The 17,721-nt window shown below is 59.2% G+C and overlaps 1 protein-coding gene across 1 annotated transcript; it reads left to right on the top strand.

Annotated features, from left to right (window-relative positions):
* The first annotated feature begins 6,205 nt into the window (after positions 1-6,205).
* On the top strand, positions 6,206-15,034 carry LOC309685159 (phospholemman-like). The gene is made up of 6 exons (XM_082500968.1): positions 6,206-6,252; positions 6,328-6,360; positions 8,388-8,462; positions 10,449-10,485; positions 14,787-14,836; positions 14,937-15,034. The coding sequence occupies exons 1-6, from the start codon at positions 6,243-6,245 to the stop codon at positions 14,957-14,959; spliced, it is 228 nt and encodes a 75-aa protein (XP_082357094.1). The 5' UTR covers positions 6,206-6,242; the 3' UTR covers positions 14,960-15,034.
* The last annotated feature ends 2,687 nt before the right edge of the window (positions 15,035-17,721 follow it).

Raw genomic sequence — 17,721 nt, 5'->3', positions numbered from 1 at the left:
CCCGGATATTGGCCCCGTGCCAGGGGTGGGGGAGGGGCGTCCCGCGGGCAAACAGCGGGGGAGGGGCCAAGGTCACGTCTCCATGGCGACGGCCGTTACCCCCAGTTTGCCCAATTCTGCCCCAGTTTGCCCAATTCTGCCCCATTTCGCCCAATTCTCCGCCATTTCACCCACTTTTTGCCCGGTTTGGCCCATTTGGGGCCCAATTTTCCCTTCATTTGGCCCATTTTGGCCCAATTTTCCCTATTTTTGCCCAATTTTGTACCCTTTGACCCACTTTTCCCCGATTTTTCCTACTTTTCCCCCATTTCGCCCAATTTCGCCCGTTTTCTGCCAATTTTCCCCCTTTTACCCATTTTTGGGGTTTTTTTCCCCAATATTCTCCAATTTGGTCCACTTTTGCCCATTTTCACCCACTTTGGTCCGATTTCCCTTAGTTTTGCCCAGTTTGGCCCATTTTCACCCCGTTTTGCCCAGTTTGGCCCAATTTCACCCCGTTTTGCCCAGTTTGGCCCAATTTCACCCCGTTTTGCCCAGTTTGGCCCATTTTCACCCCGTTTTGCCCTATTTTCCCCACTTTGGGCAGATTTCAGCCGGTGCCGCTCAATTTTTCCCACTTTTGCCCCATTTTGGCCCTCGTTTTGCTCAATTTCACTCAATTTCGCCCAATTTTCTCCACTTTGGCCCAATTCTTACCCATTTTTGCCCATTTTTACCCACTTTTGCCCAGTTTGACCCCGTTTGGCCCCATTTTCCCTATTTGTGCCCAATTTTGCCCGTTTTGACCCACTTTTGCCCAGTTTGGCCCACTTTGGCTCAGTTTTCCCTAATTTTGCCCATTTTTGCCCATTTTTACCCACTTTTGCCCAGTTTGACCCCGTTTGGCCCAATTTTCCCTTTTTTTGCCCAATTTTGTACCCTTTGACCCACTTTTGCCCAATTTTTCCTACTTTTCCCCCATTTCCCCCAATTTTTCCCGTTTTCTGCCAATTTTCCCCCTTTTACCCATTTTGGGTTTTTTTTTCCCCAATATTCTCCAATTTGTCCACTTTCGCCCATTTTCACCCACTTTGGTCCGATTTCCCTTAGTTCTGCCCAGTTTGGCCCAATTTCACCCCGTTTTGCCCAGTTTGGCCCATTTTCACCCCGTTTTGCCCAGTTTGGCCCAATTTCACCCCGTTTTGCCCAGTTTGGCCCAATTTCACCCCGTTTTGCCCAGTTTGGCCCAATTTCACCCTGTTTTGCCCAGTTTGGCCCATTTTCACCCTGTTTTGCCCAGTTTGGCCCATTTTCACCCCGTTTTGCCCAGTTTGGCCCAATTTCACCCCGTTTTGCCCAGTTTGGCCCAATTTCACCCCGTTTTGCCCAGTTTGGCCCATTTTCACCCCGTTTTGCCCTATTTTCCCCACTTTGGGCAGATTTCAGCCGGTGCCGCTCAATTTTTCCCACTTTTGCCCCATTTTGGCCCTCGTTTTGCTCAATTTCACTCAATTTCGCCCAATTTTCTCCACTTTGGCCCAATTCTTACCCATTTTTGCCCATTTTTACCCACTTTTGCCCAGTTTGACCCCGTTTGGCCCCATTTTCCCTATTTGTGCCCAATTTTGCCCGTTTTGACCCACTTTTGCCCAGTTTGGCCCACTTTGGCTCAGTTTTCCCTAATTTCGCTCAATTTTGCCCATTTTTGCCCATTTTTACCCACTTTTGCCCAGTTTGACCCCATTTGGCCCAATTTTCCCTTTTTTCACCCAATTTTGTACCGTTTGACCCACTTTTGCCCAATTTTTCCTACTTTTCCCCCATTTCCCCCAATTTTTCCCGTTTTCTGCCAATTTTCCCTCCTTTTACCCATTTTTGGGGTTTTTTTTCCCCAATATTCTCCAATTTGGTCCACTTTCGCCCATTTTCACCCACTTTGGTCCGATTTCCCTTAGTTTTGCCCAGTTTGGCCCATTTTCACCCCGTTTTGCCCAGTTTGGCCCATTTTCACCCCGTTTTGTCCAGTTTGGCCCATTTTCACCCCGTTTTGCCCAGTTTGGCCCATTTTCACCCCGTTTTGTCCAGTTTGGCCCATTTTAACCCCGTTTTGCCCTATTTTCCCCACTTTGGGCAGATTTCACCCGGTGCCGCTCATTTTTTCCCACTTTTGCCCCATTTTGGCCCTCGTTTTGCTCAATTTCACTCAATTTCGCCCAATTTTCTCCACTTTGGCCCAATTCTTACCCATTTTTGCCCATTTTTACCCACTTTTGCCCAGTTTGACCCCGTTTGGCCCCATTTTCCCTATTTGTGCCCAATTTTGCCCGTTTTGACCCACTTTTGCCCAGTTCGGCCCACTTTGGCTCAGTTTTCCCTAATTTCGCTCAATTTTGCCCGTTTTTGCCCATTTTTACCCACTTTTGCCCAGTTTGACCCCATTTGGCCCAATTTTCCCTATTTTTGCCCAATTTTGTACCCTTTGACCCACTTTTGCCCAATTTTTCCTACTTTTCCCCCATTTTGCCCAATTTCGCCCGTTTTCTGCCAATTTTCCCCCTTTTACCCGTTTTGGGGTTTTTTTCCCCAATATTCTCCAATTTGTCCACTTTTGCCCATTTTCACCCACTTTGGTCCGATTTCCCTTAGTTTTGCCCAGTTTGGCCCATTTTCACCCCGTTTTGCCCAGTTTGGCCCAATTTCACCCCGTTTTGTCCAGTTTGGCCCATTTTCCCCCAGTTCACCCCAATTCGGCCCAATTTTCCCTACTCTGCCCCATTTTGCCCGGTTTTGCCCCAAATTGCCCCGTTTGGCCCCAAATTGCCCAATTTCCCCTACTTTGGCCCAATTTTACCCGCTTTTGCCCAGAATTGCCTCATTTGGCCCCGAATTGCCCAATTTCCCCTATTTTTGCCCAATTTCCCCCCTTTTTGCCCGCTTTTGCCCAAATCAACCCCTTCTCGTCCAATTTTGCCCAATTTTGCCCAATTTCAACCACTTTTACCTGCTTTTTTCCCAATCTGGCCCAATTTCTCCCATTTTTGACTGGTTTTTTCCCAGAATTGCCCAATTTGGCCCCAAATGGCCCCAATTTCTCCCACTTTTGCCCAATTTCTCCCACTTTTGCCCAATTTCTCCCACTTTTGCCCAATTTCGCCTGCTTTTGCCCAGATTTGCCCAATTTATTCCAGAATTGCCCATTTTTCCCTACTTTCGCCCAATTTTGCCCATTTTTCTCCGCTTTCATCCGTTTTCGCCCAATTCGACCCATTCTTGCCCCTTTTTGGCCCAATTTTGCCCAGATTTGCCCAGAATTACTCAATTTAGCCCAGAACGGCCCAATTTTGCCCAATTTTGCTCAGGTTTGCCCCGTTTTGCCCAGAATTGCCCAATTTTGCCCAATTTTGCCCAAATTGCCCCGTTTTGCTCAGTTTTGCCCAGAATTGCCCAATTTTGCCCAAATTGCCCCGTTTTGCTCAGTTTTGCCCAATTTTGCCTAATTTTGCTCAGTTTTGCCCAGAATTGCCCAATTTTGCCCAATTTTGCTCAGGTTTGCCCCGTTTTGCCCAGAATTGCCCAATTTTGCCCAATTTTGCCCAGAATTGCCCAGTTTTGCCCAATTTTGCTCAGTTTTGCCCAGAATTGCCCAATTTTGCCCAATTTTGCCCAATTTATTCCAATTTTGCCCAATTTTGCTCAGTTTTGCCCCGTTTTGCTCAGTTTTGCCCAGAATTGCCCAATTTTGCCCAATTTTGCCCAGAATTGCCCAGTTTTGCCCAATTTTGCTCAGTTTTGCCCAGAATTGCCCAATTTTGCCCAATTTTGCCCCGTTTCGCTCTGTTTTGCCCAGAATTGCCCAATTTTGCCCAATTTTGCCCAATTTTGCCCACAATTTTGCCCAATTTATTCCAATTTTGTCCAATTTTGCTCAGTTTTGCCCCGTTTTGCTCAGTTTTGCCCAGAATTGCCCAATTTTGCCCAATTTTGCCCAGAATTGCCCAGTTTTGCCCAATTTTGCTCAGTTTTGCCCAGAATTGCCCAATTTTGCCCAATTTTGCCCCGTTTCGCTCTGTTTTGCCCAGAATTGCCCAATTTTGCCCAATTTTGCCCAATTTTGCCCAATTTTGCCCAATTTTGCCCAATTTATTCCAATTTTGCCCAATTTTGCTCAGTTTTGCCCCGTTTTGCTCAGTTTTGCCCAGAATTGCCCAATTTTGCCCAATTTTGCCCAGAATTGCCCAGTTTTGCCCAATTTTGCTCAGTTTTGCCCAGAATTGCCCAATTTTGCCCAATTTTGCCCCGTTTCGCTCTGTTTTGCCCAGAATTGCCCAATTTTGCCCAATTTTGCGCAGTTTTGCCCAGAATTGCCCGATTTTGCCCAATTTTGCCCAAATTGCCCCGTTTTGCTCAGTTTTGCCCAATTTTGCCCAATTTTGCCCAATTTTGCTCAGTTTTGCCCAATTTTGCCCAATTTTGCCCAATTTTGCCCAATTTTGCTCAGGTTTGCCCCGTTTTGCCCAGAATTGCCCAATTTTGCCCATTTTGCCCCGTTTTGCCCAGAATTGCCCAATTTTGCCCAGTTTTGCCCAGAATTGCCCAATTTTGCCCAATTTTGCTCAGTTTTGCCCAAAATTGCCCATATTTGCCCCGTTTTGCCCAGAATTGCCCAATGTTGCCCAACTTTGCCCAGAAATGCCCAATTTTGCCCAATTTTGCTCAGTTTTGCCCAGAATTGCCCAATTTTGCCCAGAATTACTCAATTTAGCCCAGAACGGCCCAATTTTGCCCAATTTTGCCCAGTTTTGCCCAGAATGCCCCAATTCAGCCCAGAACGGCCCAATTCTGCCCGGGTTTGCCCAGATTTGCCCAATTTAGCCCAGAATGGCCCCGTTTCCCCCACGTTTGCCCAATTTTGCCCATTTTTCTCCGCTTTCACCCTTTTTTGCTCAATTAAACCCGGTTTTGCCTCGTTTTGCCCATTTTTTGCCCGATTTTGCCCGGGTTTGCCCAGAATTGCCCAATTTGTCCCCGAATTGCCCCATTTTCCCTACTTTTGCCCCAAATTGCCCCGTTTTGCTCAGGTTTGCCCAGAATTGCCCAATTTTGCCCAATTTTGCCCAATTTATTCCAATTTTGCCCAACTTTGCTCAGGTTTGCCCCATTTTGCTCAGTTTTGCCCAGAATTGCCCAATTTTGCCCTGTTTGGCCCAGAATTGCCCAATTTTGCCCAGAAATGCCCAATTTTGCCCAATTTTGCTCAGGTTTGCCCCGTTTTGCTCAGGTTTGCCCAATTTTGCCCATTTTGCCCCGTTTTGCCCAGAATTGCCCAATTTTGCCCCATTTTGCTCATTTTTGCCCAGAATTGCCCAATGTTGCCCAATTTTGCCCAATTTTGCCCAATTTTGCCCAATTTTGCCCAATTTTGCTCAGGTTTGCCCAGAAATGCCCAATTTTGCCCCGTTTTGCCCAATTTTGCCCAATTTTGCCCAGAATTGGGTGATGTCACATGTGGGGTCACATGTGCCGGTGATGTCACGGGAGGGGGACGTGATGTCACCGGGGGCGTCACACACATGTGTGATGTCACACACGGGGTCACATGTGTGGGTGATGTCCCGGGCGGGGCTGTGATGTCACGGGCGGGGCTGTGACGTCACGGGCGGGGCTGTGATGTCCTGGGCGGGGCTGTGACGTCATGGGCGGGGCTGTGATGTCCCGGGCGGGGCTGTGATGTCACCGGGCGGGGCTGTGATGTCATGGGCGGGGCTGTGACGTCCTGGGCGGGGCTGTGATGTCATGGGCGGGGCTGTGACGTCCCGGGCGGGGCTGTGACGTCATGGGTGGGGCTGTGACGTCATGGGCGGGGCTGTGATGTCCCTGGGCGGGGCTGTGACGTCATGGGTGGGGCTGTGATGTCACGGGTGGGGCTGTGATGTCATGGGTGGGGCTGTGACGTCCTGGGCGGGGCTGTGATGTCCCTGGGCGGGGCTGTGACGTCATGGGTGGGGCTGTGATGTCCCTGGGCGGGGCTGTGACGTCATGGGTGGGGCTGTGATGTCACGGGTGGGGCTGTGATGTCCCTGGGCGGGGCTGTGACGTCCCGGGTGGGGCTGTGATGTCACAGGTGGGGCTGTGATGTCACGGGTGGGGCTGTGATGTCATGGGCGGGGCTGTGACGCCACGGGCGGGGCTGTGACGTCCTGGGCGGGGCTGTGACGTCACCGGGCGGTGCCCCACCCCTGTGCTCTCCCCGCAGGAGCGCCGCAATGGCCCCCGGTGAGTGGGGGAGGGGCGGGGGGGGGGGGGGGGAGGGGCAGCCCCGGGGGAGTCCTCACCGCCCCTCCCCCGCAGAGCCCCCGCGGGAGGACCACCGCTTCAGCTACGGTCAGTGCGGCACCGCCCACGGGTGGCACCTTCCGGGGGGGTCACCCCCCACACGTGTGTCACACTCCGGGTGTGTCACCTTCCGTGTGTGTCACACTCTGGGTGTGTCACACTCTGTGCGTGTCACCCTCTGTGTGTGTCACCCTCTGTGTGTGTCACCCCCCACGTGTGTCACCCTCCGGGTGTGTCACCCTCTGTGTCTGTCACCCCCTGTGCGTGTCACCCCACACCTGTCACCCCCCACACGTGTCACCCTCTGCACATGTCACCCTCCACGTGTGTCACCCTCTGCACATGTCAACTTCCACATGTGTCACCCTCTGTGCGTGATACCCCCCACATGTGTCACCCCCCACGTGTGTCACCCTCCGGGTGTGTCACCCTCTGCGTGTGTCACCCCACACTTGTCACCCCCCACATGTGTCACCCTCTGCACATGTCATCCTCTGTGTGTGTCACCCTTCATGTGTGTCACCCTCTGCACATGTCACCCTCCACATGTGTCACTCCCCCACATGTCACCCTCTGTGTGTGTCACCCTCCACATGTGTCACCCTCCACGTGTGTCACCGTCTGGGTGTGTCACCCTCTGTGCGTGTCACCGTCTGTGCATGTCACCCCACACATGTCACCCCCCCCATGTGTCACCCTCTGCACATGTCACCCTCCACATGTGTCACCCTCTGCGTGTGTCACCCTCCACGTGTGTCACTGTCTGTGTGTGTCACCCCCCACGTGTCACCCCCCACACATGTCACCCTCTGCGCATGTCACCCTCCGGGTGTGTCACTGTCCGGGTTTGTCACCCTCTGCACATGTCACCCCCCACATGTGTCACCCCCCACATGTGTCACCCTCCGCATGTCAACTTCCACGTGTGTCACCCTCTGTGTGTGTCACCACACACGTGTGTCACCCCCCGCATGTGTCACCCTCTGTGTGTGTCACCCACCGGGTGTGTCACTGTCCCGGTGTGTCACCACACACATGTGTGTCACCCCCTGCGCGTGTCACCCTCTGCATGTGTCACCCTCCGGGTGTGTCACCGCACACACGTGTGTGTCACTGTCCGGGTGTGTCACCACACACACATGTGTTGGTCAGTGCATGTGGTGGCACAGGGGTGGGGGTGTGTGTGTGTGTGTGTCACACATGTGGGTGTGGGGGGGTGTGGGGGGGGTGTGGCACACGTGTGTGTGTGTATCACACTTGTGTTTGTGTGTGTGGCACATGGGTGGGTGTGTGTGTGTGTGTTGTGTGTGTGTGTCGTGTGTGTGTCACATGTGTGTGTGTCACGGGGGTGTGTGTGCGTGTGTGTGTGTCACACATGTGGGGGTGTGTGTGTCGTGGGGGGGGCACAGGGGTGGGTGTGTGTGTGTGTGTGTGGCACACATGTGTGTGTGTATCACACTTGTGTTTGTGTGTGTGGCACGCGTGTGTGTGGCACACGGGTGTGTGTGTCACGTGTGTGTGTGTCACACATGTGGTTGTGTGTGTGTGTCATGTGTGTGTGTGTGTCATGGGTGTGTGTGTGTGTGTCACACATGTGGTTGTGTGTATCACACTTGTGTTTGTGTGTGTGCCATGTGTGTGAGTGTCACACGGGTGTGTGTGTGTGTGTGTCACGGGTGTGTGTGTGTGTGTGTGTCACACGTGTGTGTGTGTGTGTGTGTCACGGGTGTGTGTGTGTCACACATGTGGTTGTGTGTGTGTGTGTGTCACGGGGGTGTGTGGGGCACACGGGTGTGTGTGTGTGTGTGTCACGGGGGTGTGTGGGGCACACGGGGGTGTGTGTGTGTGTGTCACGGGGGGGGGTGTGTCACAGGGGTGTGTGTGTGTGTGTGTGTGTGTCACAGGGGTGTGTGTGTCACACGTGTGTGTGGGTGTGTGTGTGTCACGGGGGTGTGTGTGGGGCACACGGGGGGGTGTGTGTGTGTGTGTGTCACACGGTGTGTGTGTCACACGTGTGTGTGTGTGTGTGTGTGTGTGTCACGGGGGTGTGGGGCACACGGGGGTCTCTCCCGCAGACTATGAGTCGCTGCGTGTGGGGGGTTTGGTCTTCGCGGGAGTCCTCTTCCTCCTGGGGGCACTGCTGCTGCTCAGTGAGTGACCCACGGCGACCCACGGCGACCCACTGCGACCCACACATCCCCCCCACCCACTGCCCCACGGCGACCCACACCGACCCACACCGACCCACTGCGACCCACTGAGACCCACACAGCCCCCCCACCCACTGCCCCCCACTGCCCCACACCGACCCACACCGACCCACACCGACCCACACTGCCCCACACATGCCCCCAACCCACTGCGACCCACAGTGACCCACACTTCCCCCCCACCCACTGCCCCACACCAACCCACACCGACCCACACCGACCCACACCGACCCACGGCGACCCACGGCGACCCACACTGCCCCACACCCACTGCCCCACGGCGACCCACACCGACCCACCGCGACCCGCAGTGACCCACACCGACCCACTGCAACCCACACATCCCCCCAACCCACTGCCCCACACCGACCCACTGCGACCCACTGAGACCCACACAGCCCCCCCACCCACTGCCCCCCACTGCCCCACACCGACCCACACCGACCCACAGTGACCCACACATGCCCCCAACCCACTGCGACCCACAGTGACCCACACTTCCCCCCCACCCACTGCCCCACACCGCCCCACACCGACCCACAGCAACCCACAGTGACCCACACATCCTCCCGACCCACTGCCCCACACCGACACACAGAGACCCACTGCGACCCACAGTGACCCACACATCCTCCCGACCCACTGCGACCCACTGCCCCACACCGACCCACAGTGACCCACTGCGACCCACACATCCCCCCAACCCACACATCCCCCCAACCCACTGCGACCCACAGTGACCCACACCGACCCACACCAACCCACAGCGACCCACGGCGACCCACACAGCCCCCCGACCCACACAGCCCCCCACCCCCTGCCCCACACCGCCCCACACCGACCCACTGTGACCCACTGCGACCCACACATCCTCCCGACCCACTGCGACCCACTGCCCCACACCGACCCACTGCGACCCACACATCCCCCTGACCCACTGCCCCACACTGACCCACACTGACCCACACCGACCCACACCGACCCACACATCCCCCTGACCCACTGCCCCACACTGCCCCACACTGACCCACACCGACCCACACCGACCCACACATCCCCCTGACCCACTGCCCCACACTGCCCCACACTGCCCCACACCGACCCACAGTGACCCACACCGACCCACAGTGACCCACACATCCCCCCGACCCACTGCCCCACACTGACCCACACCGACCCACACCAACCCACACATCCCCCTGACCCACTGCCCCACACTGACCCTCTGCGACCCACACATCCCCCCTGACCCACACATGCCCCGACCCACTGCGACCCACACATCCCCCCAACCCACTGCCCCACACTGACCCACAGAGACCCACTGCGACCCACAGTGACCCACACATCCTCCCGACCCACTGCGACCCACTGCCCCACACTGACCCACACCGACCCACAGCAACCCACAGTGACCCACACATCCCCCTCACCCACTGCCCCACACTGCCCCACTGCGACCCACACATCCCCCCAACCCACTGCCCCACACTGACCCACTGCGACTCACACATCCCCCTGACCCACTGCCCCACACTGACCCACAGAGACCCACTGCGACCCACTGCAACACACACATCCCCCCGACCCACACATCCCCCTGACCCACTGCCCCACACTGCCCCACACTGCCCCACACTGACCCACAGTGACCCACACCGACCCACAGTGACCCACACATCCCCCCGACCCACTGCGACCCACTGCCCCACACCGACCCACACCAACCCACAGCGACCCACAGTGACCCACACATCCCCCCCACCCACTGCCCCACACTGACCCACTGCGACCCACACATCCCCCCTGACCCACACATGCCCCGACCCACTGCGACCCACACATTCCCCCCTGACCCCCCCCCGGGACCCCCCCGACCCCCCCCGGGGGCCCCTCCCCCTCAATGTCGCCCCTCCCCCCCCCCAGGTCGTCACTGCCGCTGCAAATTCAACCAACAGCCGAAGTAACTGGGAGCACTGGGGGATACTGGGAGGGCACTGGGGGACACTGGGAGGGCACTGGGGGATACTGGGAGTGCACTGGGAGGGCACTGGGGGATACTGGGAGACACTGGGGGACACTGGGAGGGCACTGGGGGATAATGGGAGGGCACTGGGGAGGCACTGGGAGGGCACTGGGGGATACTGGTAGGCACTGGGGGATACTGGGAGGGCACTGGGAGGGCACTGGGGGATACTGGGAGAGCACTGGGGAGGCACTGGGAGGGCACTGGGGGATACTGGGAGTGTACTGGGAGGGCACTGGGGGATACTGGGAGACACTGGGGGACACTGGGAGACACTGGAGGATACTGGGAGTGCACTGGGGGACACTGGGAGTGCACTGGGGAGGCACTGGGAGGGCACTGGGGGACACTGGGAGTGCACTGGGAGGGCACTGGGGGATACTGGGAGACACTGGGGGACACTGGGAGACACTGGAGGATACTGGGAGTGCACTGGGGGATACTGGGAGGGCACTGGGGAGGCACTGGGAAGGCACTGGGGGACACTGGGAGGGCACTGGGAGGGCACTGGGGGATACTGGGAGACACTGGAGGATACTGGGAGGGCACTGGGGAGGCACTGGGAGGGCACTGGGGGATACTGGGAGTGCACCGGGAGGGCACTGGGGGATACTGGGAGACACTGGGGGACACTGGGAGGGCACTGGGGGATAATGGGAGGGCACTGGGGAGGCACTGGGAGGGCACTGGGGGATACTGGTAGGCACTGGGGGATACTGGGAGGGCACTGGGAGGGCACTGGGGGATACTGGGAGAGCACTGGGGAGGCACTGGGAGGGCACTGGGGGATACTGGGAGTGTACTGGGAGGGCACTGGGGGATACTGGGAGACACTGGGGGACACTGGGAGACACTGGAGGATACTGGGAGTGCACTGGGGGACACTGGGAGTGCACTGGGGGATACTGGGAGTGCACTGGGGGACACTGGGAGGGCACTGGGGAGGCACTGGGAGGGCACTGGGGGATACTGGGAGGGCACTGGGAGGGCACTGGGGGATACTGGGAGAGCACTGGGGAGGCACTGGGAGGGCACTGGGGGATACTGGGAGTGCACTGGGAGGGCACTGGGGGATACTGGGAGACACTGGGGGACACTGGGAGGGCACTGGGGGATAATGGGAGGGCACTGGGGAGGCACTGGGAGGGCACTGGGGGATACTGGGAGTGTACTGGGAGGGCACTGGGGGATACTGGGAGACACTGGGGGACACTGGGAGACACTGGAGGATACTGGGAGTGCACTGGGGGACACTGGGAGTGCACTGGGGAGGCACTGGGAGGGCACTGGGGGACACTGGGAGTGCACTGGGAGGGCACTGGGGGATACTGGGAGACACTGGGGGACACTGGGAGACACTGGAGGATACTGGGAGTGCACTGGGGGATACTGGGAGGGCACTGGGGAGGCACTGGGAAGGCACTGGGGGACACTGGGAGGGCACTGGGAGGGCACTGGGGGATACTGGGAGACACTGGAGGATACTGGGAGGGCACTGGGGAGGCACTGGGAGGGCACTGGGGGATACTGGGAGTGCACCGGGAGGGCACTGGGGGATACTGGGAGACACTGGGGGACACTGGGAGGGCACTGGGGAGGCACTGGGAGGGCACTGGGGGATACTGGGAGACACTGGGGGATACTGGGAGGGCACTGGGAGGGCACTGGGGGATACTGGGAGGGCAATGGGGGGACTGGGATAAGTGGGGGTAACTGGGAGGGGAACTGGGAGGTAACTGGGAGGGGATTGGGGTAACTGGGAGGGGCCTTGGCCTAACTGGGAGGGGACTGGGGTAACTGGGGGGAACTGGGAGGTAACTGGGAGGGGATTGGGGTAACTGGGGGGAACTGGGAGGTAACTGGGAGGGGACTGGGGGAACTGGGAGGGCCCTTGGCCAAACTGGGAGGGGACTGGGGTAACTGGGGGGAACTGGGAGGTAACTGGGAGGGGATTGGGGTAACTGGGAGGGGCCTTGGCCTAACTGGGAGGGGACTGGGGTAACTGGGGGGAACTGGGAGGTAACTGGGAGGGGATTGGGGTAACTGGGGGGAACTGGGAGGTAACTGGGAGGGGACTGGGGGAACTGGGAGGGCCCTTGGCCAAACTGGGAGGGGACTGGGGTAACTGGGGGGAACTGGGAGGTAACTGGGAGGGGATTGGGGTAACTGGGAGGGGCCTTGGCCTAACTGGGAGGGGACTGGGGTAACTGGGGGGAACTGGGAGGTAACTGGGAGGGGATTGGGGGAACTGGGAGGGCCCTTGGCCTAACTGGGAGGGGATTGTGGTAACTGGGGGGAGCTGGGAGGTAACTGGGAGGGAATTGGGGGAACTGGGAGGGCCCTTGGCCTAACTGGGAGGGGAGTGGGGTAACTGGGGGGAACTGGGAGGTAACTGGGAGGGGATTGGGGTAACTGGGAGGGGAACTGGGAGGTAACTGGGAGGGGATTGGGGTAACTGGGGGTAACTGGGAGGTAACTGGGAGGGGACTGGGGGAACTGGGAGGGCCCTTGGCCAAACTGGGAGGGGACTGGGGTAACTGGGGGGAACTGGGAGGTAACTGGGAGGGGATTGGGGTAACTGGGAGGGCCCTTGGCCTAACTGGGAGGGGACTGGGAGAGGCACTGGAGGGTAACTGGGAGGGGATGGGGGTAACTGGGGGGAACTGGGAGATAACTGGGAGGGGACTGGGGGAACTGGGAGGGCCCTTGGCCTAACTGGGAGGGGAGTGGGGGTGCACTGGGGTAACTGGGAGGGCCCTTGGCCTAACTGGGAGGGGATTGGGGTAACTGGGGGGAACTGGGAGGTAACTGGGAGGGGATTGGGGTAACTGGGGGGAACTGGGAGGTAACTGGGAGGGGACTGGGGGAACTGGGAGGGCCCTTGGCCAAACTGGGAGGGGACTGGGGTAACTGGGGGGAACTGGGAGGTAACTGGGAGGGGATTGGGGTAACTGGGAGGGGCCTTGGCCTAACTGGGAGGGGACTGGGGTAACTGGGGGGAACTGGGAGGTAACTGGGAGGGGATTGGGGGAACTGGGAGGGCCCTTGGCCTAACTGGGAGGGGATTGTGGTAACTGGGGGGAGCTGGGAGGTAACTGGGAGGGAATTGGGGGAACTGGGAGGGCCCTTGGCCTAACTGGGAGGGGAGTGGGGTAACTGGGGGGAACTGGGAGGTAACTGGGAGGGGATTGGGGTAACTGGGGGGAACTGGGAGGTAACTGGGAGGGGATTGGGGTAACTGGGGGTAACTGGGAGGTAACTGGGAGGGGAGCGGGGGTGCACTGGGGTAACTGGTAGGGCCCTTGGCCTAACTGGGAGGGACTGGGGTAACTGGGGGGAACTGGGAGGTAACTGGGAGGGGATTGGGGTAACTGGGAGGGCCCTTGGCCTAACTGGGAGGGGACTGGGAGAGGCACTGGAGGGTAACTGGGAGGGGATGGGGGTAACTGGGGGGAACTGGGAGATAACTGGGAGGGGACTGGGGGAACTGGGAGGGCCCTTGGCCTAACTGGGAGGGGAGTGGGGGTGCACTGGGGTAACTGGGAGGGCCCTTGGCCTAACTGGGAGGGGATTGGGGTAACTGGGGGGAACTGGGAGGTAACTGGGAGGGGAGCGGGGGTGCACTGGGGGAACTGGGAGGGCCCTTGGCCTAACTGGGAGGGGAGTGGGGTTGCACTGGGGTAACTGGGAGGGCCCTTGGCCTAACTGGGAGGGGAGCGGGGGTGCACTGGGGTAACTGGTAGGGCCCTTGGCCTAACTGGGAGGGGACTGGGGTAACTGGGGGGAACTGGGAGGTAACTGGGAGGGGATTGGGGGAACTGGGAGGGCCCTTGGCCTAACTGGGAGGGGACTGGGGTAACTGGGGGGAACTGGGAGGTAACTGGGAGGGGATTGGGGGAACTGGGAGGGCCCTTGGCCTAACTGGGAGGGGTTTGGGGTAACTGGGGGGAACTGGGAGGTAACTGGGAGGGGATTGGGGTAACTGGGAGGGCCCTTGGCCTAACTGGGAGGGGACTGGGGTAACTGGGGGGAACTGGGAGGTAACTGGGAGGGAATTGGGGGAACTGGGAGGGCCCTTGGCCTAACTGGGAGGGGATTGTGGTAACTGGGGGGAGCTGGGAGGTAACTGGGAGGGAATTGGGGGAACTGGGAGGGCCCTTGGCCTAACTGGGAGGGGAGCCGGGGTGCACTGGGGCTAACTGGGAGTTACTGGTGAGCCCCCCCCTCCCCCCCCCCAGGACTGGGGAACCCGACGAGGACGAGGGGCCCCTTCGCCAATCGATCCGCCGTGAGTGCCCCTCCCCCACCCCCCCTTAATTAACCCCTCCCCCAATTAACCCCTCCCCCAATTAACCCCTCCCCCAATTAACCCCTCCCCCCCCCAACAGGTTTATCCACTCGGATGAGATAATTTGGGGGGGGGGGGGGAGGGGCACACCTGGATGGTGACCCCGCCCCTCCCCCACCCCCCACCCCTCCCCCACCCCAAAGGGGTGGGGGAGGGGTGGGGGGTGGGGGAGGGGTCATGGCCGCAGCTCCGCCCCTCCCCCCAATAAAGGCGCCCATCCCCCCCCCCCCCCCCCCAGTGGTGGCGGTGGGTTCAAGGGGTGGTGTCACCTCCGATGTCACCTCTGACCTCGTGGGGGTCCATCACCCCATGGTGACCTCTGACCTCGTGGTGACCTCTGACCTCGTGGGGGTCCACCACCTCGTGGGGGTCCATCACCCCACGGTGACCTCTGACCTCGTGGGGGTCCACCACCTCATGGGGGTCCATCACCCCACGGTGACCTCTGACCTCACAGAGGTCCATCACCTCATGGAGGTCCATCACCCCACGGTGACCTCTGACCTCGTGGGGGTCCATCACCTCATGGGGGTCCATCACCCCACGGTGACCTCTGACCTCGTGGGGGTCCATCACCTCATGGGGGTCCATCACCCCACGGTGACCTCTGACCTCGTGGGGGTCCATCACCTCATGGGGGTCCATCACCCCATGGTGACCTCTGACCTCGTGGGGGTCCATCACCTCGTGGGGGTCCATCACCCCATGGTGACCTCTGACCTCGTGGGGGTCCATCACCTCATGGGGGTCCATCACCCCATGGTGACCTCTGACCTCGTGGGGGTCCATCACCTCGTGGGGGTCCATCACCCCATGGTGACCTCTGACCTCGTGGAGATCCACCTCATGGAGGTCCATCACCCCACGGTGACCTCTGACCTCGTGGGGGTCCATCACCTCATGGGGGTCCATCACCCCATGGTGACCTCTGACCTTACAGAGGTCCATCACCTCATGGGGGTCCACCACCCCATGGTGACCTCTGACCTCGTGGAGATCCACCTCATGGAGGTCCATCACCCCATGGTGACGTCTGACCTCATGGGGGTCCACCACCCCATGATGACCTTTGACCTCGTGGGGGTCCATCATCTCATGGGGGTCCATCACCCCACGGTGACCTCTGACCTCTTTGGGGTCCACCTCGTGGTCACCACCGCCCCACAGTGACCTCGTGGGGGTCTCCCCCCCCCCCCCCGTGCCCCTTTTGGGTTCCTCCCCCCCCAAATTTTGGGTGCCCTCCCCCCTTTAGGACCCCTTTTGGGTGCCCCCCTCCTCCTGGACCCACTTTTTGGGTGCCCCCCCCAAAATTTTGGGTGTCCCCCCCCCAATTTTGGGTGCCCCCCCCTTGGGGTCCCCATTTTTTAGTGCCCCCCCCAAAATTTTGGGTGCCCCCTCCCTTTAGGTCCCCTTTTGGGTGCCCCCCCCAAAATTTTGGGTGCCCCCCCCCCCTTTTGGGTCCCTTTTTTGGGTGCCCCCCCCACAGGGCCCCTTCTGGCCCCCCCCCCCAAATTTTGGGTGCCCCCTCCCGTGCTCCTTTTTGGGTGCCCCCCCCAAATATTGGCTGCCCCCCCCCCCTTTTTGGGTGCCCCCCACCCCAAATTTGGGTGTCCCTCCCATGCTCCTTTTTTGGGTGCCCCCCCCCCCCAATATTGGCTGCCCCTCCCCCTTTTTGGGTGCCCCCCCCCAATTTTGGGTGCCCCCCCCACTTTTGGGTCCTTTTTTGGTGCCCCCCCTAAATATTGGCTGCCCCCCCCCCTTTTTGGGTGCCCCCCCCAAATTTTGGCTTCCCCCCCCCACTTTTTGGGTTCCCCCCCCCTTTTGGGTCCCTTTTTGGGTGCCCCCCCTCCTGGACCCACTTTTTGGGTGCCCCCCCTAAAATTTTCGGTGCCCCCCCCCTTTTAGGTCCCTTTTTTGGGTGCCCCCCCAAATATTGGCTGCCCCTCCCCTTTTTTGGGTGCCCCCCCAAATTTTGGGTGCCCCCCCCCCCTTTAGGTCACTTTTTTTGGGTGCCCCACCCAAAATTTTGGGTGCCCCCCCCCCTTTTAGGTCCCCTTTTTTGGGTGCCCCCCCCCTAAATATTGGCTGCCCCCCCCTTTTTTTGGGTGCCCCCCCCCAAATTTTGGGTTCCCCCCCCCCCCTTTTGGGTCCCTTTTTGGGTGCCCCCCCCTCCTGGACCCACTTTTTGGGTGCCCCCCCAAATTTGGGTGCCCCCCCTTTGGGTCCCCTTTTTTGGGTGCCCCCCCCCAAATATTGGCTGCCCCCCCCCCTTTTTGGGTGTCCCCCCCAAATTTTGGGTGCCCCCTCCCGTGCTTCTTTTTGGGTGCCCCCCCCCCTTTTAGGTCCCTTTTTTGGGTGCCCCCCCCAAATTTTGGGTGCCCCCCCCCCCCCCTTTTAGGTCACTTTTTTTGGGTGCCCCCCCCCAAAATTTTGGGTGCCCCCCCCTTTTGGGTCCCCTTTTTGGGTGCCCCCCCCCCCAATATTGGCTGCCCCTCCCCCTTTTTGGCTGCCCCCCCCCACTTTTTGGGGGTCCCCCCCCTTTTTGGGTCCCTTTTTTGGGTGCCCCCCCCGGACCCCTTTTTTTTGGGGTGCCCCCCCCCAAAATTTTGGGTGCCCCCCCCCCCCTTTTAACTCCCTTTTTCAGCTGCCCCCCCCCCCCCGTGCGGTGGGCGTGTCCATCCTCAGCCCCGCCCCCTCCTCAGCCCCGCCCCCCCTTGGCCCCGCCCCCCCTTTTAACTCCCCTTTTCAGCTGCCCCCCCTCGTGCGGGTGGGCCGTGTCCATCCTCAGCCCCCGCCCCCTCCTCAGCCCCGCCCCCCTCCTCGGC

The sequence above is a fragment of the Vanellus vanellus genome (assembly GCF_965231255.1).
Source record: "Vanellus vanellus genome assembly, contig: HAP1_SCAFFOLD_2139, whole genome shotgun sequence".
NCBI classification, from domain to species: domain Eukaryota; kingdom Metazoa; phylum Chordata; class Aves; order Charadriiformes; family Charadriidae; genus Vanellus; species Vanellus vanellus.
Note: the sequence above shows the minus strand (reverse complement) of the source record. Positions and strands in the feature narration are given on the sequence as shown.

Bases quoted from the DNA above. Each gene is read 5' to 3' on its own strand.
- LOC309685159 (XM_082500968.1), top strand. The intron at 8,463-10,448 runs GTGAGTGACCCA...CCCCCCCCCCAG, and splicing joins GGGGGCACTGCTGCTGCTCA to GTCGTCACTGCCGCTGCAAA. The intron at 14,837-14,936 runs GTGAGTGCCCCT...CCCCCCCAACAG, and splicing joins CCTTCGCCAATCGATCCGCC to GTTTATCCACTCGGATGAGA.